Raw genomic sequence first — 27,856 nt, forward strand, 5'->3', positions numbered from 1 at the left:
TTTCAACTGGCTTTGAGGTTTCACAAATGTTCTGAACCTTTCCATTCTCATAGTTCCTGCAGATTCTAAATGAAAAAAAGAGTATTATTGATCGATTGACTATGGTTTTAAGTAAATGTTGAGATTTTTCAGCCATTCCTGAACCTGCGACCCAAAACAAGCTGCATCATATGGGCAGTATCAAAACAAGTGAGCTAATAAGTCTCTCTTCACAGCAAAATCTGCAGAGCTGGGATGATTGTATTCCCCATAAACACAACATAATATTTTGTATAATCATTTAAATATAATATTTTGTATAATCATTTAAATATAATCATATAAACTCAAAGTTTTGAATCAGGCGTTGTTTTGTTTATTTTTGCATTTATTAAGTATCCCCATTAGCTGCTTTGTATCAGTTCATAAACCATGTGCCATGGAATCAGCACATCGGAAAAAATCTCTTCCCAACTATTTAGCAACCTGTATGGCACAGCTGTAAATTTGTTGGTATTTAAATGGAACTGGTATACTTTTTTATTTATCCCATTATTATTAAACATTTTGGTCTTTAATGTAGGGTAAGGAACTTGTCTGTCGACCGTCTCCCCCTCCATTTTTGCGGTAATGCTATAATCAGTTGGTTGTAATTTTTGATAGAGCAGACATTTCTATATATTTTTGTTAGCTCCATGTGTGACACAACCCCACCTCGTTACTGTTTGTTTGGCTGTCAACAGTCTTGGTATCAGTCATGTGTGTCAATGTCTGTGGCCAGTTGGGGACTTATAACCCCCAACCCTCCAACCGCAGGTGTGAAGAGAGTGGGTTTGTGGGGAAAAGTGTTCAGGACAGGCTCTAAGGCCTGCGTGTCTATTTTCTTTTTTCTTCCTGACACAGCAATTCACTGTTGAGATCGTAAAATCACCTGTGTGGTAAACTTAAATACTTTTTTTGTGGATTGTCCATCTGTAGATGTAGACTAACTATCCACTGACCCTAGCCTTAACCTTTACCCGTATTCTAAACCTGATGAGAACTTGTTCTCAACTAGCCTACCTGGTTAAATAAAGGTGAAAAAAGCCTAACCCTCACAGTAACCTTAGCATGCTGCTTATCAACAGATGGTCATACTATCCACAAACTATCTGTAGAGCATATTGTGTCAAAGCTTTCTACAAGTATGTGCATTCTTCAGTATGATCACTGGAACTACTATAGAAATATTTATTTAGTAACATCTGAATGGACAATTTACATACTAGGTCTTAGTTTCATGGTACATTTTGTGTTTACAGTATGCTAGTATTTCACATGTAATCAATCAAAGGTCATTAGAAATGACAATATTACAGGGAAAAAGAAAGAACCCATGCACTGTACCCAAAGAACAAATACCAATTCATTGTAACAATGTGTTATAAACAAGACATAAACAAGACTATACAGTTACCTCCCAATTGAAACTGGAACACTTTGTTGCGTTTTAAACAAATAGTACTAATGAATGGCCACTGGACATGCAGTTTACTAAATATGGTCCTCCATGCAAGAATGTCATGGAGGCACAGACTCTGCGGTGGGAGCACATAGGGCTGGTTTCTCGGACATGGTTTAAGCCTGGTCCTGGATCAAAAGCACTGTTAAATGGAGATTCTCTATGTAGCATGTTTCTTAGTACAGGACTAAGTCGGGGAAACTGAGTGTAACATCTACCATCAGCTTAATGCGCTCTCCTACTCTTTTGATGCTGAGGCTCTCTGTTGATCCTCTTCTTCACCACCCTGTGTTCTCCACATAATAATAATAATAATAATAATATCATGGTGAGGGAGGAGTCTTCAGAGAGTTGGTGGAACCGCCCTGACTTCCACCTGCAGTCCCCTGGCCCACCCACTAGAGAACACAAAGATAGGAGACAGAAACACAGTCAGAGAGATGAACATAACAACCAGGCTACAGTATATGAGGTCTAGGAATACAATGGGCAGCTGAATTGCAAGAAGAGGAACGATTCAGAAGTGAAATCTAATTTCGGCAAATGGAAACTAGGAGGCTGAAGTCACATAATGCACTCTGAAGATTTCATTCGTTTTACACAAACATTGTCCTCTGTGTGTACGGCCCGGCCCCCCTTTGCGTTCTGTTGCGCCTCTGTCCACAAATCAATTGTCACGCACTGTGCCTCCGCAATGCCATGCTCCGTTTCATAACAGCACTAATTCAATGTTTCATAACAACACTAATGCTCCGTTTCATAACAACACTAATTCAATGTTTCTACTTTTACAAGACCTCCAATTCAAATTGCAGTTCCTTTAACAACTAGCATGCATTTTCCAGCTGGCATTTAATAGCTTAAAAAGGATGGATGGATGGATGGATGGATGGATGGAGAGAGAGAGAGAGAGAGGTCAGGTTTGAGCACAGTTTAAATGGCTGTTTTAGAGAGAATATTAATAAAGAGGGTGTGGCCTGGGATGTGAATTATTGATGACAACTGTCTGTGGTCTTGAGGGTCAGCGAGTCTTGCACAAAGATTTCAAAACACCAAGGCATGAACAGCCGCCGGGGGAAATAATGAAAAGTCAAGTGTGTGTGCGTGTGTGCGTGCGTGCGTGTGGTTGATGGGTTAAGTAAGCTTCCGTTTGGTTCTGTTTGGTTCTAGTGAATACACCCCAGGCCTGATTGTGCAGCTACAATGTTAGTCAATGACAGGCACTTCAGTTATTTCACTGTGTAGGCTGCATGACTGTAAATATTAGTCCAGGAACTGTTTCTGGTCAATTAATGAGGGTGTAGGAGTAGTGTTTCTAAATAGCTTAGTGAAGGAAGCCTCTTCCTCTCCCGCTACATGGATGGATTGTTGTGTTTATGGCACATCAAGTCAAGTAGACATTTGTGTTGTGTAATCCCGCTTGTCTTTTATTGTCCCTATACACACTGGAGAAGGAGAGCTCTATCGCTTGTTGTCTACTTCCCTTTGAGATGTGTGGTCATAATGTCAAGGATTAAAGAGTCTTTCTTCCATCAGTATACACATTGACTCCCACAGAAAGACGGACGGGCGGACATACAGTATTAATGGATTGACACACACACACACACACAAACTGTACCTCTACTAGGGGGTGCCAGTGAGCGATGGGCTTGCGGGGGTACGACAGCATCTCGTTCCAGTGGCCTCGACCCAGGCTCTCTGCCTCGTTGCCCACCCTACACACTCCAATGATCTCGTTGTGACCTACACTGTGGGATGGGGGTCACATCAAACATACAGTCTCATCAAAACCTTCTGTTTCCATACATGCACTCCCATTCATGTTTTTGTTTAAAATCATGTGGATTTGTGCTTGTCCACACATTTTCACTTAATGATAATAAAAATAATATCGTAAGTATGTCTTACAGAATAAAAAGCCCTGTAGGTTTGGTGTCCTGTCCAACAGCGTGTTCTTTGGTGTAATAATTATAGTGATGTTTGGCAGATTATATCTCATCAAATATAACATAACTCATCAAATATTTACTCTGAACAGCATCGGGAGGCAAGGAGTCTGTACTCTGTGTTCTCCAGGCTTGTTCGTCAACCTTTTCATTTTTTTAAAATGTTGTTTTCACTCTCTCTCTATTGAGCTGGGTTAACAGAATGCCAGCTGCTTTCCAAACCCATGAACAACTAAAACGTGTTACACTTAGGGAGGCTCAGCTATGTGTTTGGATGTGTCTAATATACTGTTTTCTCAGTTTCTGTTCAGTATATCGTAGTCACCACAAACTTGTCGTCTATTTGCAGAAAATAAAACAGAAACTACTGCCATAACGATAGGGGGTTCAGTTCATAGAAGCTTTGCAAAATGTTTTCATGTACAGTGCCTTGCGAAAGTATTCGGCCCCCTTGAACTTTGCGACCTTTTGCCAGATTTCAGGCTTCAAACATAAAGATATAAAACTGTATTTTTTTGTGAAGAATCAACAACAAGTGGGATACAATCATGAAGTGGAACGACATTTATTGGATATTTCAAACTTTTTTAACAAATCAAAAACTGAAAAATTGTGCGTGCAAAGTTAATACTTTGTAGCGCCACCTTTTGCTGCGATTACAGCTGTAAGTCGCTTGGGGTATGTCTCTATCAGTTTTGCACATCGAGAGACTGAATTTTTTTCCCATTCCTCCTTGCAAAACAGCTCGAGCTCAGTGAGGTTGGATGGAGAGCATTTGTGAACAGCAGTTTTCAGTTCTTTCCACAGATTCTCGATTGGATTCAGGTCTGGACATTCTAACACCTGGATATGTTTATTTTTGAACCATTCCATTGTAGATTTTGCTTTATGTTTTGGATCATTGTCTTGTTGGAAGACAAATCTCCGTCCCAGTCTCAGGTCTTTTGCAGACTCCATCAGGTTTTCTTCCAGAATGGTCCTGTATTTGGCTCCATCCATCTTCCCATCAATTTTAACCATCTTCCCTGTCCCTGCTGAAGAAAAGCAGGCCCAAACCATGATGCTGCCACCACCATGTTTGACAGTGTTCAGGGTGATGAGCTGTGTTGCTTTTACGCCAAACATAACGTTTTGCATTGTTGCCAAAAAGTTCCATTTTGGTTTCATCTGACCAGAGCACCTTCTTCCACATGTTTGGTGTGTCTCCCAGGTGGCTTGTGGCAAACTTTAAACAACACTTTTTATGGATATCTTTAAGAAATGGCTTTCTTTTTGCCACTGCCATAAAGGCTGCATCTCTGATCAGACTTCTCCTTGTATGAGCTGAAAGTTTAGAGGGAAGGCCAGGTCTTGGTAGATTTGCAGTGGTCTGATACTCCTTCCGTTTCAATATTATCACTTGCACAGTGCTCCTTGGGATGTTTAAAGCTTGGGAAATATTTTTGTATCCAAATCCGGCTTTAAACTTCTTCACAACAGTATCTCGGACCTGCCTGGTGTGTTCCTTGTTCTTCATGATGCTCTCTGCGCTTTTGACGGACCTCTGAGACTATCACAGTGCAGGTGCATTTATACGGAGACTTGATTACACACAGGTGGATTGTATTTATCATCATTAGTCATTTAGGTCAACATTGGATCATTCAGAGATCCTCACTGAACTTCTGGAGAGCGTTTGCTGCACTGAAAGTAAAGGGGCTCAATAATTTTGCACGCCCAATTTTTCAGTTTTTGATTTGTTAAAAAAGTTTGAAATATCCAATAAATGTCGTTCCACTTCATGATTGTGTCCCACTTGTTGTTGATTCTTCACAAAAAAAAATACAGTTTTATATATTTATGTTTGAAGCCTGAAATGTGGCAAAAGGTCGCAAAGTTCAAGGGAGCCGAATACTTTCGCAAGGCACTGTATTTACCGATCGTAGTCCATCACTGCTATTAGGAGACTGATCTGATCAATGTTCTCAGGAGGGACATCAAATACTATGGCTTCGTTGTAGACTGGATTCAGAGTGTTTCGCTTGGTGGACGTTTTCCTCTTCTTCAACCTCCGTCCCTCACACATCAAAGACACCTTCACATAGGGATCTAGAGAGAGTTGGGACACAGGGATGGAAAGGGTAAACCCAAGGAGTAACAGATGGGGTATGTCCGCATTAGGCCTCTGGTCAAAAGTACTGTACTATACAGGGAATAGGATGACATTTCGGATGCAGACATGGCCTCCTCAACAGTCACGCTACGTTGATATGTTTTGTCATGCCTTCTGCTCATTGGCCAATGTTATTAAAAGACCTGGAGACAGAAATTACAATTCCATTTGATATATTACCCTGTCATATTAGACTAGAGCCCCAGTCCCCACATTTTATTTTACCTTTATTTAACTAGTCAGTTAAGAACAAATTCTTATTTTCAATGACGGCCTAGGAACAGTGGGTTAACTGCCTGTTCAGGGGCAGAACGACAGATTTGTACCTTGTCAACTCAGGGGTTTGAACTTGCAACCTTGCGGTTACAAGTCCACCGCTCTAACCACTAGGCTACCCTGCCGCCCCTACCTGAGGCTCCAGTGATGTCCATGGCTTTGAGGTTCCTAGCCTTGATCATTGTGATGGTCAGCCTTCCAGCCGTTGGTAGGTAACACAGGGAGAACATGAGATCGCCCAAGTCCACATTGTCCTACAAAGCAATGAAAACATCAGTGAAAAATGTTTAGTAACTGAATGTCTCACGATGTCACCATACATTATAGCTCTGGCATCCCTGTTAGAGATTCTGCTGGTTCACAGTGAACCGTGTTTGAGTTAACAGGAAGAGCAGCACTCCAATTATCACCTTTGAAAATAGATTTTCTGTGAGAGAGTGATGCGTTCGTCAGACACCAGGATCGCTCACAAGGTTAGTTACCGACAGGGAATATGGAGGCCACGAGTCTCACCTCCAGTTGAGGCATGCACCTCACAATGGTAGGTAACCCTGACAACCCTGTTAATCCTGTAGGTTTTAGAAGCTGGGAGCCCACTCTAAATAAGCAGCATCTTCAGGCTTGGCTAGCACTAGCCTGACATCTGAATTAAGCTTTGTGTGAGTGCGTGTTTGTGTGCGTGTCACCAGGTTGGTGGTACCTTAGTTGGGGAGGACGGGCTCGTGGTAATGGCTGGAGCTGAATAGGTGGAAAGGTATCAAATACATCAAACATGTGGTTTCCATGTGGTTGATGCCATTCCATTCCAGCCATTATTATGAGCCGTCCTCCCCTCAGCAGCCCCCACTGGTGCAAGCGTGCTCCTTCACCCGTAGCTCTACAGGCATGTTATAACAGATCATTCCCCCTGTGTGAAGGTTCCTGTCAGCAGGCCCCTGGGCTCAGTGGGAGGGAAGCCCCATTATTCTGCATCAGCTGGAAAGGTCAGTCCAGCTCTCCACAGAGAAGCGCTCATTATCAGGACTGACCTGGTCACCTCCTGCCTGGTCAGTGGTCAGTCCCAGTATCACACACACACAGCCTCCCTGAGAAGCTAGCTAGCTCACACTCTGCTGGAGCTCTGTTGCCAGGGATATCCGGCTTCTCTGCCTGGCTGTCATGGCTCTGACAAGCCCATCGTCAATATTGGCAACTTGGTTTAGTTCCTCATATAGCACACTGTGTTCTCTATGGAATGGGTTTTACTAAGGGAATATGTTCACTGATGAAGTAACAGAAGTTTGAATATACTGAAAGGCAAACACAGCTCCATTTATGCTCATTGCTCACTCAATGATGACGGACCTGAATTGGAAAATGAATGTCTGTAGGAATAGTGTCCCAAAATGTGACTTCAAAAGCTAAGCTAAAAGTTTAAGAATAACATGCTGTCTGATGTGCTACATTATTCTAATGTGCTGTATATGAAAAATGCATGTTGCTATAAATGGGTCTCAACTCTGGTAGTTAATTACTTTGATGTTCCATTTCAAAGCCTCTAAAACACCTTGCATCACATCCACCAGAGATCAATGGACATGGTTGCTAAGGACACTAATAATGTAGGCTGTTTATTGTCTTATTCTTTGTGCATTGTAATTAATGTCCTGTCCTGCAAGGAATGTGAATGATTTTGGAGGTTGTTGTTGACTTAATTTTTTAGACCATGACATTGATAGGGAGTTTGAAAAAGGTCAGGTGCCATAGTGGAAAATGTAAAATTGGCACATCCATTCAAGCATCAATAAGTGTTCTTTCTGGATGGTTGTAATGGCAGATCTAATGCAATCTACTGTATCCAAAACAACATTAGGGCGCGCTAATACTGCTCTCTGGCCCGTGTCCAATATCACTATCAATTGAATCAAACAAAGGAGTTGATTTATCAAGGCTGTCAACATAGGGGAAGGAACCACAGTGACCTCTAACCTACATAATCATCAGTCCACACTTTGCAATACCGACATGGTCACTCAGAACGCACAGCATGAGGTTTCCATCGTAAAGTGGTACAATTCGCACACAGACATGCTCGGCCTCTGCGCGCACACACACACACACAAACACACACACACACACACGCAGAGGAGAGATTAGGGGTGGAACTATATAACCCATCCCTCTCAGACTAAATAATCAAATGAACCACTTCCATCTGCAGACTATAGCATAACAGTCCCCTCTATTCGTTGAAGCACTTCAATCAAGTCAGTGGTGGAATTATGGTAACTTGTGCTCTTTCCATGAAATTACACTGGAGCTCTAAAGGCCCCCAATATGGCTGAGTGAGAATGCTGGCAGTCTATCTTCTGTAATTATCCATCACCCTGGGATCTCGCTCTCTCTCTTTTTAAAGGGTCTCTTAATAGACAGGGTGTGTTGCTACCATGTTAGTAGAGAGAAACCGAGGGAGACAAAGGGAGATGGAAAGGGGAAATGGCTTTTCGATAGCCGGCGTGTGTAAGACCATGTCATCTTATTACAACATCAGACAGTAAGTCCGCAGTTGTGACCCACTGTGGAACGACATGATTCCCCACTTTAGCTGTGCTACCCTGGGCTGCTATCTGCTAAATGTACACTGACAGAATCAGAGTAAGCTAACACATTAGAACCACCTAAGGTAGTACTCATGTTTGACTAGTTAACAATAACAGAGTTTGGGATGATTCTGTTGTCATCTTGTGAATAAAATATTCTTAAAGGCCCAATGCAGGCATTTTATATCAATATCAAATCATTTCTGGGTAACAATGAAGTACTTTACTGTAATTGTGGGCAAAAATTATATTGAGCAAAAATGACTTATAATGGGGAGGGGAAAACTGGAGTAAACTGAAAACTCTCTTTGTTATTGGTCTATTAACCAATTTACCACATGGTGACGCCACTATGGAAAGCCGAAACTTCCGCCCATGCAAACCTGCTGATTAGAAGGTCCTGTGTAGATTGTATTTTCAACCAGCAACTATCGGGAAATAACACTGATCCAATTTTTGGTAACACTTTATTAGGGAAGTCCATCTGTAGATACTCTACATCAGTAACATTTCAACTAACTATCTACTAACCCTTATCCTAACCCTAAACTTAACCATTATCCTAACCCTACACTTACCCTTATTCTAAACCTAATCCTAACCGTAACCTTAACAAGCAGTTTCTTACCAACGCTACATATTCGTTGCCAAACCCACTGGCTCCAGATCATCTATAAGTCTTTGCTAGGTAAAGCTCCACCTTATCTCAACTCACTGGTCACCATAGCAACACCCACCCGTAGCACGTGCTCCAACAGGTATATTTCACTGGTCATCCCCAAAGCCAACACCTCCTTTGGCCGCCTTTCCTTCCAGTTCTCTGCTGCCAATGACTGGAACGAATTGCAAAAATCACTGACGCTGGAGACTTATCTCCCTCTCTAACTTTAGGCATCAGCTGTTAGAGCAGCTTACCGATCGCTGCAGCTGTACACAGCCCATCTCTAAATAGCCCATCCAACCAACTACCTACCTCATCCCCATATTTGTTTTTGTTTTTCTGCTCTTTTGCACACCAGTATTTCTACTTGCACATCCTCATCTGCACATCTATCACTCCAGTGTTAATTGCAAAATTGGAATTGCTTCGCCACTATTGGCCTATTTCTTGCCTTACCACCTTACTTCAGTTGCACACACTATATACACATTTTTCTATTGTGTTGACTGTACGTTAGGATATGCATATTCTTGGTACCATTTGAAAGGAAACACGTTGAAGTTTGTGGAAATGAGATTTGAATGTAGGAGAAAATAACACAATAGATCTGGTAGAAGAAAATACAAAAGAAAAAAACAACTATTTTTTTCTACCACCATATTTGAAATGCAACAGAACAGGTCCTACATCTATCCACAAGATGGCAGCAGTGTATGTGCAAAGTTTCAGATGGATAACTTGAAGTATGAGCAAACTACATGACATTTAGTGTGAAGTCACCCAGGTATAATTGGGCAAATCGTGAAGGAGGCATTCACATTCATATTACATTTTTCTGCTAGGATATCGTCAAATCTGTATACTTGGACTTTGATTTAGCTTTTCCAGTATTAGTAGCCATATTATAAGTTCAACATTTGCAAAACAACCAGTTTTCATAACTTCATAACTCTCCATATTCTTATAATTTTTGTTCAAAATGAAAAGGCTTGATGTCGCACAAGGTTAGCAGCTACATTTTGCGACAGATACTGGGTTTCCAGATACTCCCGTAAAGCCCAGCCCATTGGCTATCTAGCTAGCTTTGCTTGACCCCGATTTGGTGCTTATTTGACAAAGTTACAGTCGATCAAGTGAAGACCGCCCGCATCATCTGCGTGCCATGAAGGAGTCGCTCTCTGAACAAATCTTGTGTCCTATAGGATATACTACACCCCTAATGATATAGTAAAGTCTGGTTACATTCTAGGATCTCTGAGGAATACATACGAATGTGATTTGACTGATTGAAACAATGTTTAGGGTTAGATTTTCCCAGACCCCTTTCTTTGCAAATTGAATGAGTGGAAATACAAAATTGATCGTGCATGCTATATGGATCTTTTTAGGATATGAAAAAGGATTTTATCTAACAAACAACACTTCATGTTATCTCTGGGACCCTTTGGATTATAAATCAGAGCAAGATTTCCAAATATAAGTACACATTTCACCTTCAGAGGTGAATTTATCAAACCTATCGTGGTGAAAAAGTGTTTTGTTGTTAGGAGCTCTCCTCAAACAATAGCATGGCATTTTTTTCACAGTAATAGCTACTGTAAATTGGACAGTGCAGTTATATTAACAAGAATTTAAGCTTTCAGCCGATATAAGACACTTATGTACCGACACTTGTTGTTTCTCTAAAATCTGCGATGGTGACACAAGGCGCTGCACAACGGGACGCCTATCCCTAAGAATGAAATAAAGGTGAAATAAAAAATAAAGATAGTATGACCATCTGTGGAGCATCTACACAGACTATCCAAATAAAGTGTGACCAAATGCTTTTATAGTGTTAGTTTCATCAGCTGTTGTACAATATTATATAAAACACAGAAAACTGAATTTTGACTGCACTGGGCCTTTAATACTCAATGAACCTTGTGGGAATGTGAACATGTAACGTTCGTCGTTGGGAGAAAGAGAGGAGGACCAATGCGCAGCGTGGTAAGTGTTCATAGCTTTTAATGAAGTACTAGAACACTGAACAAAACAATGAATAACAAACGAACAGTCCCGTAAGGTGGAAGACAAAAACACTAAACAGGAAATAAGCACCCACAACTTAAAAGTGAAACACAGAAATCCCAAATCATCGAAAAAAGAACATAGACAACCCACCCAACTCACGCCCTGACCATACTAAAACAAAGACATAACAAAATAACTAAGGTCAGAACGTGAGAGAACAACATTTGGATGTGTTGCTTTTCAGTGGTGACAGGTCTTCTCTCAGCAGTTGGCCTAGTAAATCATCCTGATTGACCTTTTCCTCTTCCCTCTGTCATTCTCTCAACCTGATAAATGGATTGCCCTTTACGTACTTTACTCCTCAATATATTTATATTACTTACTTAATTCTCTTCATTCCTGGAGGGCCTGAATATATTTATAGATTACCTTAAAATAGTTGAAAAACAAAAATGCAGAGCTGCATCACTCTCATAGGCCTAGATAATGCCTTAAAAACGGAATCAATAATAGTGAAACTGCCAAGTCCGTTGGCGAAGTTACTGCAAACAATGAACACTGTTTTTTTCTAGCTCGTTCCAGTCGCTACCTGCAGCGAACTGAAAAGACGAGCGACCTAGGGATGTGTGTGCTTTGGGGACCTTTAACAGAATGTGACTGGCAGAACGGGTGTTGTATGTGGGGGATGAGGGCTGCAGTAGATATCTCAGATAGGGGGGAGTGAGTCCTAAGAGGATTTTTAAAATAAGCAACAACCAGTGGGGCCTGCGACGGATATACAGAGACGACCAGTTTACAGAGGAGTATGGAGTGCACTGATGAGTCCTATAAGGAGCATTGGTGGCAAATCTGATGGCTGAATGGTAAAGAACATGTAGCCACTCGAGCACCCTTACCTGCCGATCTATAAATTATGTCTCCATAATCTAGCATGGGAAGGATCGTCATCTGAATCAGGGTTAGTTCATCAGCTTGGGTGAACGAGGAGCGATTACGATAGAGGAAACCAAGTCTAGATTTAACTTTAGCCTGCAGCTTTGATATGTGCTGAGAGAAGGACAGTGTACCGTCTAGCCATACTCCCAAGTACTTGTATGAGGTGACTACCCCAAGCTCTAAACCCTCCGAGGTAGTCTTCTTGCCAAACTATATGACCTTTGTTTTGGAGGTGTTCAGAACAAGATTAAGGGCAGAGAAAGCTGGTTGGACACTTAAGAAAGCTTTTTTGTAGTGCATTAAACACAAAATCCAGGGAGGGGCCAGTTAAGTATAAGACTGTATCATCTGCAAATAAATGGATGAGAGAGCTTCCTACTGCCTGAGCTATGTTGTTGATGTAAAAACTTATTAGGGCTAGGGGTCCTGCTAGTGGGACAACTTCCAGTTAAACTGGAGTGCGCGCAATTCAAATTAATAATCATAAATAATATGGATTTTAAACATTTATGTACATATAAGTGTCTTATATCGGCTGAAAGCTTAAATTCTTGTTAATCTAACTGCACTGTCCGATTTACAGTAGCTATTACAGCGAAAACATGCCATGCGATTGTTTGAGGACGGCAACCCACATTAAAATATTTTTCCACCGGCACAGGTTTCATACATTCACAAATAACGATTAAATATTACTTACTTTTTGAAAATCTTCCTCTGATTTGTCATCCAAAGGGTCCCAGCTATAACATCTAGTGTTGATTTGTTTGATAAAATTCTTCTTTATATCTCAAAAAGTCTGTTTAGTTGGTGCCATCGATTTGAGTATTCCACTCGTTCAACATGCAGAGAAAGGAATCCGAAAATCTACCCCTAAACTTTGTTTCAACAAGTCAAAATAGGTTTCTAGTTACTCCTCAGATACCCTAAAATGTAATCAAACTATAATATTTCTTACGGAAAGAAGTATGTTCAATAGGAAACCGATTTTACCAGGTGTGTAATGTCTTAATAGCGCGCGCAAACACAAATTTCCAAGACTGTATCCTTCTGCTAAAACTGATATTTCTTATTTGTTTTTTAAGTTACAAGCCTTGAACATAGACTGCTGACACCCTGTGGAAGCCATAGGAATTGCATCCAGGGAGCTAATTTTCAATATTACCTTTCTTTTGAATGGTCTCTCAAAATAAAAATTCTGGTGGTTTTTCTTTGGATTTTCTCCTACCATATCTATTGTATTATTTTCTCCTACATTATTTTAACATTTCTACACACTTAAGTGTTTTCTTTCCAATGGTACCAATTATGTGCATATCCTGGCTTCAGGGCCTGAGCTACAGACAGTTTACTTTGGGCACGTCATTCAGACAGTAAGTGGAGAAAAAAGGAGCCTAGTCCTATTAAGAAGAGTGTGGGGCCTAGGATCGAGCCTTGGGGTACACCCTTGGTAACAGGCAGTGGCAGAGACAGCAGATGTTCTGACTTAATACACAGCACTCTTGAGAGAGGTAGTTAGCAAACCAGGCCAAAGACCCCTCAGAGACACCAATACTCCTTAGCCGGCACACACACGGCCACACAGAGTTCAAGTAACAGACACATCTCAGCATGTTCAGAGGAGACTGCGTGAATCAGGCCTTCATGGTCGAATTTCTGCAAAGAAACCACTACTAAAAGTAAACCATATGCAATGGATCTTGCCACACAGTCATTCTTTTAATAAGAAATCTTATCTAATTACAATATGTCCCAAGTTGGCTCAGATCAGTACTATTGAATGTTGTGGCAAGGACACAGATTACTGCGCTCTTTGTAATCTTTGTTATAACAGCCCAACAATTAATGTGAACCTGAAGAGGCTATTGGTCTTCTACTGAGTTCTAGAATAGTTTAGTTAAGCTGTGTCTAATTAATAGTTTTACCAAAGTGGTAAACAGCAACAGGTCCCTCCATCCGTACAGATCCAGATCCTTCATCTTCCTGACAGGATAAACCGCCATTGATCCTGTTCTATTGTCTAACGGTTCAATTCAACACTTATAAAGGTGGCTGTCTGACCTAGAGGCTTATAGAGACCAAGTAAAAGGTTTGGAGCTGGTGCACTTGTATGGGTATTTGTATCTCTCTCTGGCCCTGGAAGGTGTGGGATATGGTAAAAAAAAACATTTCAAACATGTAGCATTACTTGTAATTTATGTTATCAAATAAGTAGGTGGTGTGTAACATTTTCAAACACTATTCTTGACCTCCTTACTCTTCATGCGATCCTACAGTTTTTGTTTATGGAGATGAAGCACTTTAAGGCCAAATGTGATGCCAGGTTACAGCTTTTATGTTACATATGGGATGTTTGAAACCCAACTTCACCCTGAGGTATGATTTATGCATGGACTAGTGCTTGGTCTTCTGATGTCCCATGCTCTGTTCCCAGAGGGGCTGGCCCAGTTGGCTGAGTGGCTGTGTGTGTGTATTTGTGTACATTATGTTTGTCTACATTATGTCTGTGTGTGTGTGGCCGTTTGTGTGTGGGTACTTGCTTACACTTTAAGGCAAACCAATGGCTCCCAAGTGAGCTCACCCGCATGATACAGGGTGTAGATTATTTTTTATTTTATTTTTTATCTAGGAAGTCGCCAAGCTTGACATTCTCTGAGAGTCAACATGTGAAAGTCTGACCTGAGGAAAGCTGTGAAAATATCTACTCTAAGTCCGACCTTATTTAAAGTGACTGGCTGTGAATGGATTGATAGCTCTTAGATCTGTCTTTAATTTGCCTTCAATCTTCCACTAACCCTCTCCACGTCATACCTTTTAGCACTTCTAATCCAAATGCACAGAAATATGAAGAGTTGAAGTCGGATGTTTACATACACTTTAGCCAAATACATTTAAACTCAGTTTTTTACAATTCCTGACATTTAATCCGAGTAAAGATTCCCTGTCTTAGGTCAGTTATGATCACCACTTTATTTTAAGAATGTGAAATGCCATAATGATAGTAGAGAGAATGATTTATTTCAGCTTTTATTTCTTTCATCACATTCCCAGACGGGTCAGAAGTTTACATACACCCAGTTAGTATTTGGTAGCATTGCCTTTTAAATTGTTTAACTTGAGTCAAACGTTCCACAAGATTTGCACAATAAGTTGGGTGGCCCGTTCCTCCTGACAGAGCTGGTGTAACGTAGTCAGGTTTGTAGGCCTCCTTGCTCACACACGCTTTTTCAGTTCTGCCCACAAATGTTCTATAGGACTGAGGTCAGAGCTTTGTGATGGCCACTCCAATACCTTGACTTTGTTGTCCTTAAGCCATTTTGCCACAACTTTGGAAGTATGCTTGGGGTCATTGTCCATTTGGAAAACCCATTTTGCGACCAAGCTTTAACTTCCTAACTGATGTCTTGAGAGTTGCTTCAATATATCCACATAATTTTTCTCCCTCATGATGCCATCTATTTTTTGAAGTGCACCAGTCCCTCCTGCAGCAAAGCACCCCCACAACACGATGCTGCCAGCCCCGTTCTTCACGGTTGGGATGGTGTTCTTCGGCTTGTAAGCTTCCCCTTTTCCTCCAAGCATATTGATGGTCATTATGGCCAAACAGTTGTATTTTTTTCAGACCAGAGGACATTTCTCCAAAAAGTACAATCTTTGTCGCCATGTGCAGTTGCAAACCGTAGTTTGGCTTTTTTATGCTGGTTTTGGAGCAGTGGCTTCTTCCTTGCTGAGCGGCCTTTCAGTTTATATCGATATAGGACTTGTTTTACTGTGGATATAGATACTTTTGTAACTGTTTCCTCCAGCATCTTCAGAAGGTCCTTTGCTGTTGTTCTGAGATTGATTTGCACTTTTCGCACCAAAGTACGTTCATCTCTAGGAGACAGAATGTGTCTCCTTCCTGAGCGGTATGACGGCTGCGTGGTTGTTCCCAAAGATGAACCAGACTTGTGGAAGTCTACAATTGTTTTTCTGAGGTCTTGGCTGATTTCTTTAGATTTTCCCATGATGTCAAGCAAAGAGGCACTGAGTTTGAAGGTAGGCCTTGAAATACATCCACAGGTACACCTCCAATTGACTCCAATGATGTCAATTAGCCTATCAGAAGCTTATAAAGCCATGACACTGGAATTGTGATACAGTGAATTATAAGTGAAATAATTTGTCTGTAAATAATTGTTGGAAAAATGACTTGTGTCATGCACAAAGTAGATGTCTTAACCAACTTTCCAAAACTACAGTTAGTTAACAAGAAATTTGTGGAGGGGTTGAAAAACGAGCTTTCATACTCCAACCTAACTGTATGTAAACTTCCGACTTCAACTGTACTTGTACAGGTTGTTCATCTACATGGGTACTAATTATAGATCTATATTAAAATGCATCTTGCCCTGTGTAGAGCCAATGGCAGAAAGTACCTAGACTTAATTGTCCTTAAGGAATTGCCTAATCATACTATTGATTAAATTAAATCCCTACACTGGTGGTAAATCATGGGATCCTGACTTCTATCGGAAGTGAATATTAACACATGTAAAAAAAGAGCATGGCCCTACAGGCAGACAGTAGATAGATATACAGTACAGTACTGGAGTCACTGACATGTCAGAAAGGCTCTAGAGTCTCAATTGTCTGTTTCAATAGAAGTCTACAGTCTCATTGGAGTCTCACTGAAGAAAGAAGGACTATGGTATCATTGAAGGATTGTAAGTAGTCTCAGTGATATACATATCTATACACTATCAGTCAAAAGTTTGGACACACGCACTCATGCACAGGTTTTTCTTTATTTTTACTGTCTTCTACATTGTAGAATAATAGTGAAGACATTAAAACTATGAAATAAAACATATGGAATCATGTAGTACCCAAAAAAGTGTTAAACAAATGAAAATATATTTGAGATTCTTCAAATAGACACCCTTTGCCTTGATGACATCTTTGCAAACTCTTGGCATTCTCAAAACCAGCTTCATGTGGTAGTCACCTGGAATGCATTTCAATTAACAGGTGTGTCTTGTTAAAAGTTCATTTTTGGAATTTCTTTCCTTCCTAATGTGTTTGAGCCAATCAGTTGTGTTGTAACAAGGTAGGGGTGGTGACAGAAGATAGCCCTATTTGATAAAAGACCAAGTCCAAATTATGGTAAGAACAGCACAAATAAGCAAAAATAAATGACAGTCCATCATTAATTTAAGACATGAAGGTCAGTCAATCCAGAACAAGTGCAGTCGCAAAAACCATCAAGCGCTGTTATGAAACTAGCTCTCATGAGGACTGCCACAGGAAAAAAAAATACTTTTACAAATTAACTTTAAAAATGAACTTTTAACAAGGCACACCTGTTAATTGAAATGCATTCCAGGTGACTACCTCATGGAACTGGTTGAGAGAATGCCAAGAGTGTGCAAAGTTATCATCAAGGCAAAGGGTGGCTACTTTGAAGAATCTCAAATATAAAATATATTTTGATTTGTTGAACACTTTTTTTGCTTACTACATGATTCCATATGTGTTATTTCATAGTTTTGATGTCTTCACTATTATTCTACAATGTAGAAGACAGTAAAAATAAAGAAAAACCTGTGCATGAGTGCGTGTGTCCAAACTTTCGACTGATACTGTATATATTTCACTGAGACTACAGTCCTTCCTTGAGACTGCAGACTATTTACAATCCTTCAATGACACCATAGTCCTTATTTCTTCAGTGAGACTCCAATGAGACTGTAGAAGCCTCCAGAGCCTTTCTAACATGTCCAGTGAGATTCAATGGAACAGGCGAAACCTTCAGTATGCTACAACTCCCTATAGTAATCCATGTAGTCCATGTGAATAATCTAGACAATCTCCAGCTCTGTATCCTCTCATGTAAAAGCAGCCTCTTTACTGCCAAATGAAATGTAGGTCACTACCCCATGTGTTTCCTGGTGTGATCATGTATTATTCACCCATCTAAGTATATTTTTATGTTAGCCTTCTTTTAACACCATGGGGGTGGTTCTTGGGGAACAGTGACTCCCCACTAAACTCTCTTAGATAATGTCTCCTTATTCACTAATTCATTAAGTCACAATTGTGCATTTATTGTTGCTTGTCTATGTACCTAAGACAATATGAAGTGTATTGAGAGACATAAAGAGGTTAGCTTACCGAGGTGACGTACTGGATGTCCCTACAGAGTTTAGTCTCTCTGGGGAAGTCTGCTAGGTCCAGGAAGTTATCCACCACCACCTGGCCAATGATGTCGTGGCGGGAGAAGCGGTCAAAGTCGTAGACACTGAAGTGCAGTTTGCGTGTGGGCAGCTCAGTGTAGGCCACAGGGAACAGGAAGACCTCATCGAACACGGGGTTGAGGGTCTTGCGGTGAACCTTGGTCTGGTGCTTGGTCTTGCGGTCGGGGAGCAGGTAGATTTTGATATAAGGGTCAGAGGTTCCTGTGAAGTCCTTGGCCGGTAAATCCTGGGCCTTGTGGATCTTGATGATGAGCTGCTCCAGGTCACAGTCGAACTTGAGGATGAAGTGTATCCGGCCGCAGCTGTCGGCCCTCCTGCCGTCGTCCGTGTCCACGGAGTGCTGCTTATAGAGCTCAGGTTTGATCCGGCCCAGAGTGGCCAGGGACTCCTGTCTCTGGAACTGGCCCATGTTGAAGTCTGGGTTGGACAGGTTCATCTGGCGACGGAATGAGTTGTGCCTACAGAGGGTAGAGAAACCAGTTATCATTAGCTATCTATAGACCTAATGCAACAGGGTTAGTTGAATTGCCTTGTTATTGTTTCTGTTTTGTGGGGCTGACCGAACAGAGGAGGTGGGTTCAGTGATCTGGCGCTGCACCCGGGCAATGTGGCGGATGTGGTTCTCCTTGGGCTTGGACTGGACCTCCAGGGGGATGTCTGGGGACGTGTGGCTGATCTTCATGGCTGACTCTGGTGCTAAAAGGCCTGAGGGCTCCTTGACACAGTCCTCACTGTATTCATTCTCCACCCCATCCATCTCCATCAGGACTGGCTGCTGGTCCCCGTGGCCATCCTTCAAGCCCTCGGGAAGGCCACGGTCGCACCATGGCACCCAGCACAGCTTCCATGAAAAGAAGAGTGAGACCCCGAAAAGAGCCAGGCCACAGGTGGTCACCAACAGTGACAGCAGGCTCACCGAGACATCTGGACAGACAGAACCATTGTGAGAGATGGAATTAGGGCAAGTCAGGGGATAGTACAAAGATATTTTTTGTATTGATATCAACATATTATTATGCTATTGACTTTTCTTTATATCTCTCAATGTTTTCCTCATCTTGATATTGCACAAAAATGTGTACTTTATCATAAACATCACTGTAAGGAAAGACGTAAGGACAATTTGATGGACATTGTCCTCTGGATTTTAAGGCGAGGCCTGCAATTGTATACATTAGCAAGGGATGAAAAACTCAGATGGGTTTTAGCAGGTTATAGAGTCCTGCTCAGTCAACATTAACTCATCAGTAAGTCCTCCCATCTCAAATGGCCTCTCACAGACAGTGAAAGGGAACAGGCTTTTGTCTGAGATGGAACACACCAGGCTATCAGTATAAGTTCCAGTTCTCAGAAAGAGCATCTCACTACCTGATGAATGAGCTCACCCTGTCTCTGTATGGTCCCGTGTGGCTCAGTTGGTAGAGCATGGCGCTTGCAACGCCAGGGTTTGTGGGTTCGATTTCAATGGGAACCAGTACGAGAAAATGTATGAACTCACTACTGTAAGTTGCTCTGGATAAGAGCGTCTACTAAAATGTTAATGTAGTGTCTCCCCTCCCCAGTCATTGTGAATCAGGGTATACATACACCTAGTGCTTTTGGTCCACAGTGAATAAGCCCCTGTCAGTGTCCTGCAACTGCCATAGCTTCCAATCAGATCTATTGTGTACACTGTCTCTCGGCAATACTTCCCTTTGATTATCTAGAGCAGTGGAGGGAAATGGAGCCTCATTTGGTGTTGAGTTATTCCTCCCACCACTCCATCCTGGTTGGGCTTTGCAGCTCTGCAGTACACATTCACAGTGTGCAGCCAGGGATCCATGGGCTCATTGGGCTGGCCCACATACTGCACTGGAGACCAACTGTGGCTTCTGCACTAAGCCATAGATAGATGGCATGCCCAGACATTGTGGGACCAGTTTTTGAGGATTCACTCATCTGGTTGTCTGCTATTTTGACGATCTTTGGTATATTTAAATTTGGCTGTTTTAAAAAGAGAAGAAATCAAGGACACTATATGAGGAGTTTGGAAGCAGAATTGCTCTTTCCCTTGCTATTTGAATGTATGAAAGTTGTTGTCCCACCAAACTCCCAGCCCTCCTGGGACAAATCTGCTCTTCCTATCCTAAAACTGACAAGGTGCAATCAATATAATGTGCTCTAAATACCACTGCCTCTAATTAAATCTGCAGCTCAATTCATTACAAACACGACACAGGGTTAAAGTTAAAAACTTTCTCAAAGGAACACTGACTGACATGTTTAATTAGCACTGGCTTAATTATTTTAATTATTCATATTGTATTAATCAACCACCCAGCAACCACCCAACACTAGCACACAAACACACACACACACACACACACACACACACACACACACACACACACACACACACAACCCAAATGTGTAGACATGCTGATTTCACATGTGCAAATCATTTTTTATAATTGTATCTCCAGTATGTATAGGACTATGTGTATTCAATGTACTAATTAGGCAGCCCTGCTATGGTTGCGTTTGCTCATACTGTGGATTAGAGAACACGTTATGGTGGAACAACATGTGGTGCCCTTGATAGGGTCTATCCATATAAATGAATTGAACCTCTCTGATATTTCACACTGTAAGCATAATAGATCCTGTGTTCCATTTCAGACAGGCAGAAGCTCAGACAGGCTATGAGAGCAACGTGTGAAAACAGCTTTTAAAAGAAGCCAAGGTTAAAATGACAAAAAACACTCCTACAATTCAAGATCCACAGTCTGTCAAAGAATGTGTGAAAGATTATTTATTTACAGTATGTCTGCTAAACTATCAAATTAGTGTCTGACAGTTTATGGAATCACACATTTTCTCACATATTTCAATACAATATTTTATAAACAGGTGTTTGAACTGAAATTATTTACCAATTGTCTTGTTCTGAACAGAACCATCATTTTTTTTTTGTCCAGTTCCACTGTTCTGACCAGAAAAATACAGTTCTGAACAGATTTGAACCCCAAAAAAGTAACAGTTTATATTGTTATTTTTAAACCTCTGAAATCATAGCTCGACATGAAATTACTTCACAAATGGATAGAGCAGGTTTCTATGGAGCAGGGCAGGCTATCTACATGCAGTGGACAGACAAGTGTAGTGTAGGATGAGAGATGCAACTGAAATTCGTGGGTGAGGAGAGCACTGTGCATGATGCACTGGGCATCTTGTTGTTATGACATGCATTATCTGGATTAGGTCCACAGAATTGTACCCACAGAGGAGTGCTTCTATGAAGGAACTTTGGATGTCTTTGAGTTGGCTTAACTAACATTTTGACCAGAGCTAGCCCTTTATCATGACTCTCAGTTCCATTACATTACACATAATGCCACCTAGAGCTGATGACAGCTAGACCAGAGCTAGCTAGCTAACTAACAAGCTTGTGTGTGCAGAGTAGCACCAGGGGCGTAGGCATGGGATGGAGCAAAAACAAAAAGAATATACATTATTATGACAAAACTATGCTTCTGAGGGAGGGGGAGGGGCATGGGGAGGGTCAGGTAGCCTACACACACACTGGCAAAGATTTTCAGCTGTCAGGCATGAAGACACTGGAATAAGTTTCTGAGTGACAAAGTCAGGGCTTTGCATAGGTGCTTTGTTATGTTTTTTAAAGAAAAAAATCCCTGGAATGTAAAATAACATTATTACCAGTTCCCATGCCTTTTCTGTTCCGGAACAGTATAGATCATTTTTGTTCTCGGTTCCGGTTCTGTTCCTATTTTTATTTTTTATTTTATGGTTTTTGGTTCTGTTCCTTGAACCGGTTCCAACCCCTGCTTATAAATTATGTGTGTAAAAACAATCAAATGTAAAGGCACCAACAGTCTTGAGAAATACTGTATTGGGAACTATTTTATGACATTCATGACATTTTTTACTATTTATTTGCCAAACTTCAGGCCACTGTCCCCTCGGCCTCTGAACATCACAGGGAAAAGATACTTACATCCTTATGATCATCATGGATAGATATTTATTGCACAGAAGATCATTTGTCTCTAGCATAAAGGTCAAAGGTTGATGTCAAGGTCAAATTGACTTCAAATTGACTTCAGATGAAGTGTTGCTCATCACAGTTTATATGTGATCAGCACCATTCCTGTGCAGAAAGCAGCTTGTTTCTAGACCAAGGTTATATACGGTAGAACAATGTCAAGGTAAAATTGCGGGGGTCAAATTGCAGGGGTCAAATTGCGGGTCAAATTTACCCAGAACATCATGTATGTCACTAATTTTGTATTAATTAATTGTTTTACCAGTTTGAGAACCATATGTCGGAAAGTAGATGAAGGGTCATAGTGGAAAAGTTACGTAAAATAGTATTTCTGTTCTGGGTCAATTTGACCTGAAACATAAAGGAAGGGTTAAACAACGTAAATGTAAACAAACATTGCACAGCTTCAAAACATAGTTAAAACTGTATTTTGTTATATCATGGAGGCTCAGTCCTTGCATCCATAGCTCTGTCTATGAATTTAAAAGTGGCTACATTTCTCCCATCCCTCATCCTTTTACCAAAACAGTGGCGTCCAAGTGTATCTCCTGCTGTTAGGGAAGACATGTTTACTGATTGATCAATTATTACTGATACTTTGACACTTCACATGGATGCTGCATAAAAACCATTCACTTATTGCATTCAGTGGGTGCTAAAGTAACAATCAAGCTGACAAACCTCTGATTTAATCCTGAGATTTTGATGAAGAAATGTTGGATAATCACTAACATTACATGGGCTATAGCAAGAAAGATTAGAACCACTGTGACGTGAAGTTTAATGCAGGACGTATGCGGAAGACGGAGACCAACTCAGTGGTCTTGTGATCCCTGAAATTAGAAGGTTGGGAGTTCGATCCGGAGCCGAGACATACAAAAGACTGTAAAAATGGGACCAAGTGCCTCTCTGCTTGGCACTCAGCATTAAGGAAATAGATTGAGGGTAAGGCCCTGTGATAGAAAAGCTTCCTGTCCAGGGGCTGTGTTTGTACATCAAGCTGCCTCACACTACAGAAACAGGAGACAGGCATGAACATAAACATGATCCTAAGAAGCTTTTTGAAGTGCCTCATTCTGTTGAGAGTACACTCTTGGAAAAAGGGGTTCCAACAGGGTTCTGCGGCTGTCCCCATAGGAGAACGCTTTTTGGTTCCAGGTAAAACCCTTTTTGGATACAGGTAGAACTCTTTTGGGTTCCATGTACAACCCTCTGTGGAAAGAGTTCTACCTGGAGCCAAAAGGGGTTCTTCAATGTTTACTCCTATGGGGACAGCCGAAGAACTCTTTTTGGTTCTAGATAGCACCCTTTTTTTAGGAGTGTAGGGATTTCATCACTGAATGATCACATTAGTTCTATATAATGTTTTATAATATTCATCGTCCTCACAGATCCGTACACATCCACAACACTCAGTAGGTTTTGATCTACTAAAGTTTAGATTTTCATGAAGTTGAGATACTTTGGCGATAAATGGCCCTCTGAGGGTCCTAGCTGCCCCCTTGTGGTCTCATTACAGAAGACTCCTACACCATACAGGCCTGTAGGCAGTGGGTCATATTGGCTCTCCCATTAGACCCATTGTGTTGTTTATATTAGTCTGCTACTCATCCATAGAGAGGGGAAGTCCAGGTTGTGGCCTTTCATTAAACAGTTGTCTAGTTCCTCTAGGGAAGCACACTGACTGTCATGGTTCAATAAACCTACAGCAGCAGCACCACCAACATTATGTCAATAAGTCACAATTGCAAAGGTGAGAGGTCATTTTGATATGGGGGATTGAGAGACTAGAGAGAGAGGGACCTTTAGAACCGATTGATTGTTTTTCCCCTAGAAGGGCTGCAGTAACAGATTGTTGGATCCACAGAAAGCTACTGGTTACTGACACTGCTATCCCACTGCCACAGAGAGAGGCTCTCTTAAGCATGAGAAGATTGTGTGAGAATCACAGAAAGAGAAGTTTCCTTAACCTCATCTCTGTCCTTGATGGATTTGGATGTAAATTACCAGAGGATGTGATATGGACTTTTCTCATCTGTCCATTGCCCGTAGGCATTTCATACCAGCAGTTTATGCAGCTTTATGGCCACTTATTTTCCGACTAAAAATCCTATTTGTAACTGTCCAGACCAGATTAGACTCTTTCCACAAGTGGGCCTGACCAAAACCAAAGCACCAAGTTTCATAGTGGTCCTCTATTATACAGATATGGATGGCAACATGGGAGGCTCAAAACTAGTTCCCACCCTTTCCTGGGCGGTTTTAATAGCTTTACATCTATAAAACGTTGCTTATGTGGAGCAACCTGCAGTAAATAGGTCACAGAGTAACTGGGAAAAGATCTGTTAGCAGAACTTCTGTAGGATCATGCATGTTTAATGGAATTTGTAACATGTTTAATAAACGCATCAGTCAAGCCCAGTAGCTAACCTACGGTGTAACAAGAGACCTCACATACCACTCTGGTCTGTGACTTGATAGTGTGTGGTGGTTGGACTGAGGTACCAACAAAATTTCCATTTGATCAATCATCACTATTTGTCACTTAAAGGTAATTTAGTTGTCAAAGTCAATATACAGCTGAAATGAATAATAAATAAACAGTCAAATTAACATTTAGAATATAACACACTTAGAATAATTTAGAGTGCTGCTGTCACTGGATGGTTGTGTGACCCAGGGAGCAAGAACTTCAAAGCATTATGTTATCTGGGCAATGGTAAATGGGTGGGGCTCCTATCCCCTCCACTCTGTCAAAACACACACAAATAAAACGTTCCTTTTGTGCTGCTGTAGACGCCTTGATGAACACAGGCAACCTCTTGTAGGATATTATAATTCTTTTTTATTTTTTATTTAACCAGAGAAGTCACTAGCCTAAGTGTATGCCATTTGCCTAAGTAGTTTACATTGTTTAAAAGGAAATGCACTATAGACTGCTATCCAGTTCTGGATAATATTGATATAGACTACTATGCAACACGTTTCTAAACCTCACTTTTCACTGGAAAAAAGTGTCTTGCAAAATGTTTTAAAACCACCGAATTTGCTATCATAACGCTCTTTTCAAAAGTGTGGATGATTAAAAATTCTGAGATTGAGTAATTGAGAAGTTTTAAATCTCACCATCCTGTACAAAATCTATCTCATTGTTATAGCTAAATCAAAATGTTGTATTTCACATTACTGCACAACATACCTGAGTCTGAGTATCTCGGTCTGGCAAGATCTCGAAAATAGTATATGAAATCCACACAATTGTCGTTTTGCACTTCGCCCCTAGAACATAGATCCGACAGCAGTTCTAGAGCCTTTCGACAAATCTCGTCCTCTCTGTCTCCAGGCATTTCCCACCAGCATCCTTCTGAATGGAGGGGCTCTTCCGCAGCTCCACACCACTCCTAACGCCTATCTAGACCCCGATCCCCGGTGCCGGGAGCAGAGAGTCATCCCAAAGAGCACTTTTTGCATACACCGTCATCACGCAAGCGGAGAGTGGAGAAAAGCTTTATCCAACTAAGTTTTACTCTGAAATATTACTTTAGTTTGAATATAAAGTGTGGAAATATTGTGCCACTGTTTGAATCCATCCACTGGCATTCGCTATCCTTCGTTGTGCGCTGTTCACTAGACTGTGGTGCTGAATTACAGAGCTGCGCTCGTCAAGGTCTTGAATGAATGGCTTTGACGGCGCTCAATTATTTCTCAATGCACAATGAATGTCCGTTCTGCCTACCCACCCCCCCACTATTGTCCTCGCATTACAGCGCGTCCTATCGTTTCCTGCAGAGCAAGTGATGGAACAAGCAATACAAACACAGACATTGTGGTAAATCAATCGTTCAAGGTTTTTTGTTATTAAATGCTCAGTCGTGGATATTCAGTACGTTCAATGTTAAGTCTTCAAGTAGAGCTTTGATCTTCTGACACTTTGTCTTTTTGTTACAGTCTACATCATTCTTGTATGTTCTTTATCCCTAAAGCAAAAACGTTTATATTCTGCTATGATTCATGCTTTCTCCAATAGTTTATTCTTTAGAACCCAGTTTGTAATCTATGTAAAATGTTGGTAACTTAGTGCTGTGTTTAAAGCCTCTTGACAAGGCATTCAATTAAATGTTTTTATTCTCAATAGACTTACATGGATCAAGAATGGTTAACAAATATAAAAACCCCACAACTCTATTCCCTCTGAGTCACACAGTAATCCCAGCGTTGATTTGTCACTTTGTAAAGCACCATGTCTGACCTTTAGTCTCTAAGCTAATTAGGGGAAAGGACAGTAAATGTCAGCTGGTTGTAAAATAAGTAAATTAGCAAATTAAGGCCTTTTTCATGTACCCTAGCTATTCAACATGTAAGATATCAAAGAAATAACTTTTATAAAGGTATTAACTTCAAAAATGTCATACATTTCTAGGAAAATATGCTTTTCATTCTCCAGCCTCTGCTATATGTTATTTTTATTTTTTTCATGAACCGCACTTTCCTAAAGGCCTACATTCTACTTTATCGAGAAGCCTTGGTTATCAGTGCTAACTAGAGATTCTGGGTTCGAGTCCAGGCTCTGTCGCAGCCAGCCGCGACCGGGAGACTCATGGGGCGGCGCATAATTATCCCAAATTCGTTTAGGTTAGGGGAGGGTTTGGCCTGCAGGGATGTCCTTGTCCCATCGCGCACTAGTGACTCCTGTGGCGGGCCGGGCACAGTGCACGCAAACACCGTTGCCAGATGCACAGTGTTTCATCTGACACATTGGTGCGGCAGGCTTTCGGGTTAAGTGGGCATTGTGTCAAGAAGCAGTACGGCTTGGTAGGTTGTGTTTCGGAGGACGCACGGCTCTCCACCTTCGCCTCTCCCGAGTCCGTATGGGAGTTGCAGCAATGAGACAAGACTGTAACTACCAATTGGATACCACTAAATTGGGGATAAAACAGGGTTAAATAAAACAACAGCCTTGGTTATCAGTGCTAACTTGTGGTGCTGGATTCAGGGAGTCCCGGCCATGTACATAGGCTGACAGTACTGTATGTGGCCTTCAGATTGCAGGCCTGCATAGGACAAAGGCAAAGTAGCTAGCGAGGTACTGCTCTGTCATGGGCAGCCTATCTGTCTGGAGAAGGTGCTTTCTGTATCCATAAGTGTCAACATACTGTATCTGTCCTTTGAATGGTTTGAATCCTTTAACTCTAATGTGATTTGTGGATTCAAATAAAGTATTTAAAATATGTTTGTGTGTGTGTGCCAGCTGTTCGTGTGTATGTGCTGTAGAACCCATTTCCACAGAGGGTTCTACTGTACATGGCAGAGGTGGGACCAAGTCATTGTTTTACAAGTCACAAGTAAGTCTCAAGTCTTAGCACTCAAGTCCCAAGTCAAGACAGGCAAGTCTCAAGTCTCAAGTCCTAAACTTAGAGTTTTAAGTCCAAAACATGTCATAATGTGCACTTCACCAAATGTAATACCATTTCATATTTTTAACAAGAGTAATAGTTAGTGTATTACATTTACGCAAATCATGAATGCTTTTAA

General features: G+C 41.2%; 1 protein-coding gene across 1 annotated transcript; it reads right to left on the bottom strand.

Annotated features, from left to right (window-relative positions):
* Positions 1 to 1,185: 1,185 nt before the first annotated feature.
* Positions 1,186 to 26,011, bottom strand: syt9b (synaptotagmin IXb). The gene is made up of 7 exons (XM_021575590.2): positions 25,524 to 26,011; positions 18,843 to 19,206; positions 18,200 to 18,740; positions 5,991 to 6,111; positions 5,346 to 5,517; positions 3,102 to 3,231; positions 1,186 to 1,878 (listed from the first exon to the last, which is right to left on the bottom strand). The coding sequence occupies exons 1-7, from the start codon at positions 25,669 to 25,671 to the stop codon at positions 1,804 to 1,806; spliced, it is 1,551 nt and encodes a 516-aa protein (XP_021431265.1). The 5' UTR covers positions 25,672 to 26,011; the 3' UTR covers positions 1,186 to 1,803.
* Between the last annotated feature and the right edge of the window lie 1,845 nt (positions 26,012 to 27,856).

The sequence above is a fragment of the Oncorhynchus mykiss genome, chromosome 2 (genome assembly GCF_013265735.2).
Source record: "Oncorhynchus mykiss isolate Arlee chromosome 2, USDA_OmykA_1.1, whole genome shotgun sequence".
NCBI classification, from domain to species: Eukaryota; Metazoa; Chordata; class Actinopteri; order Salmoniformes; family Salmonidae; genus Oncorhynchus; species Oncorhynchus mykiss.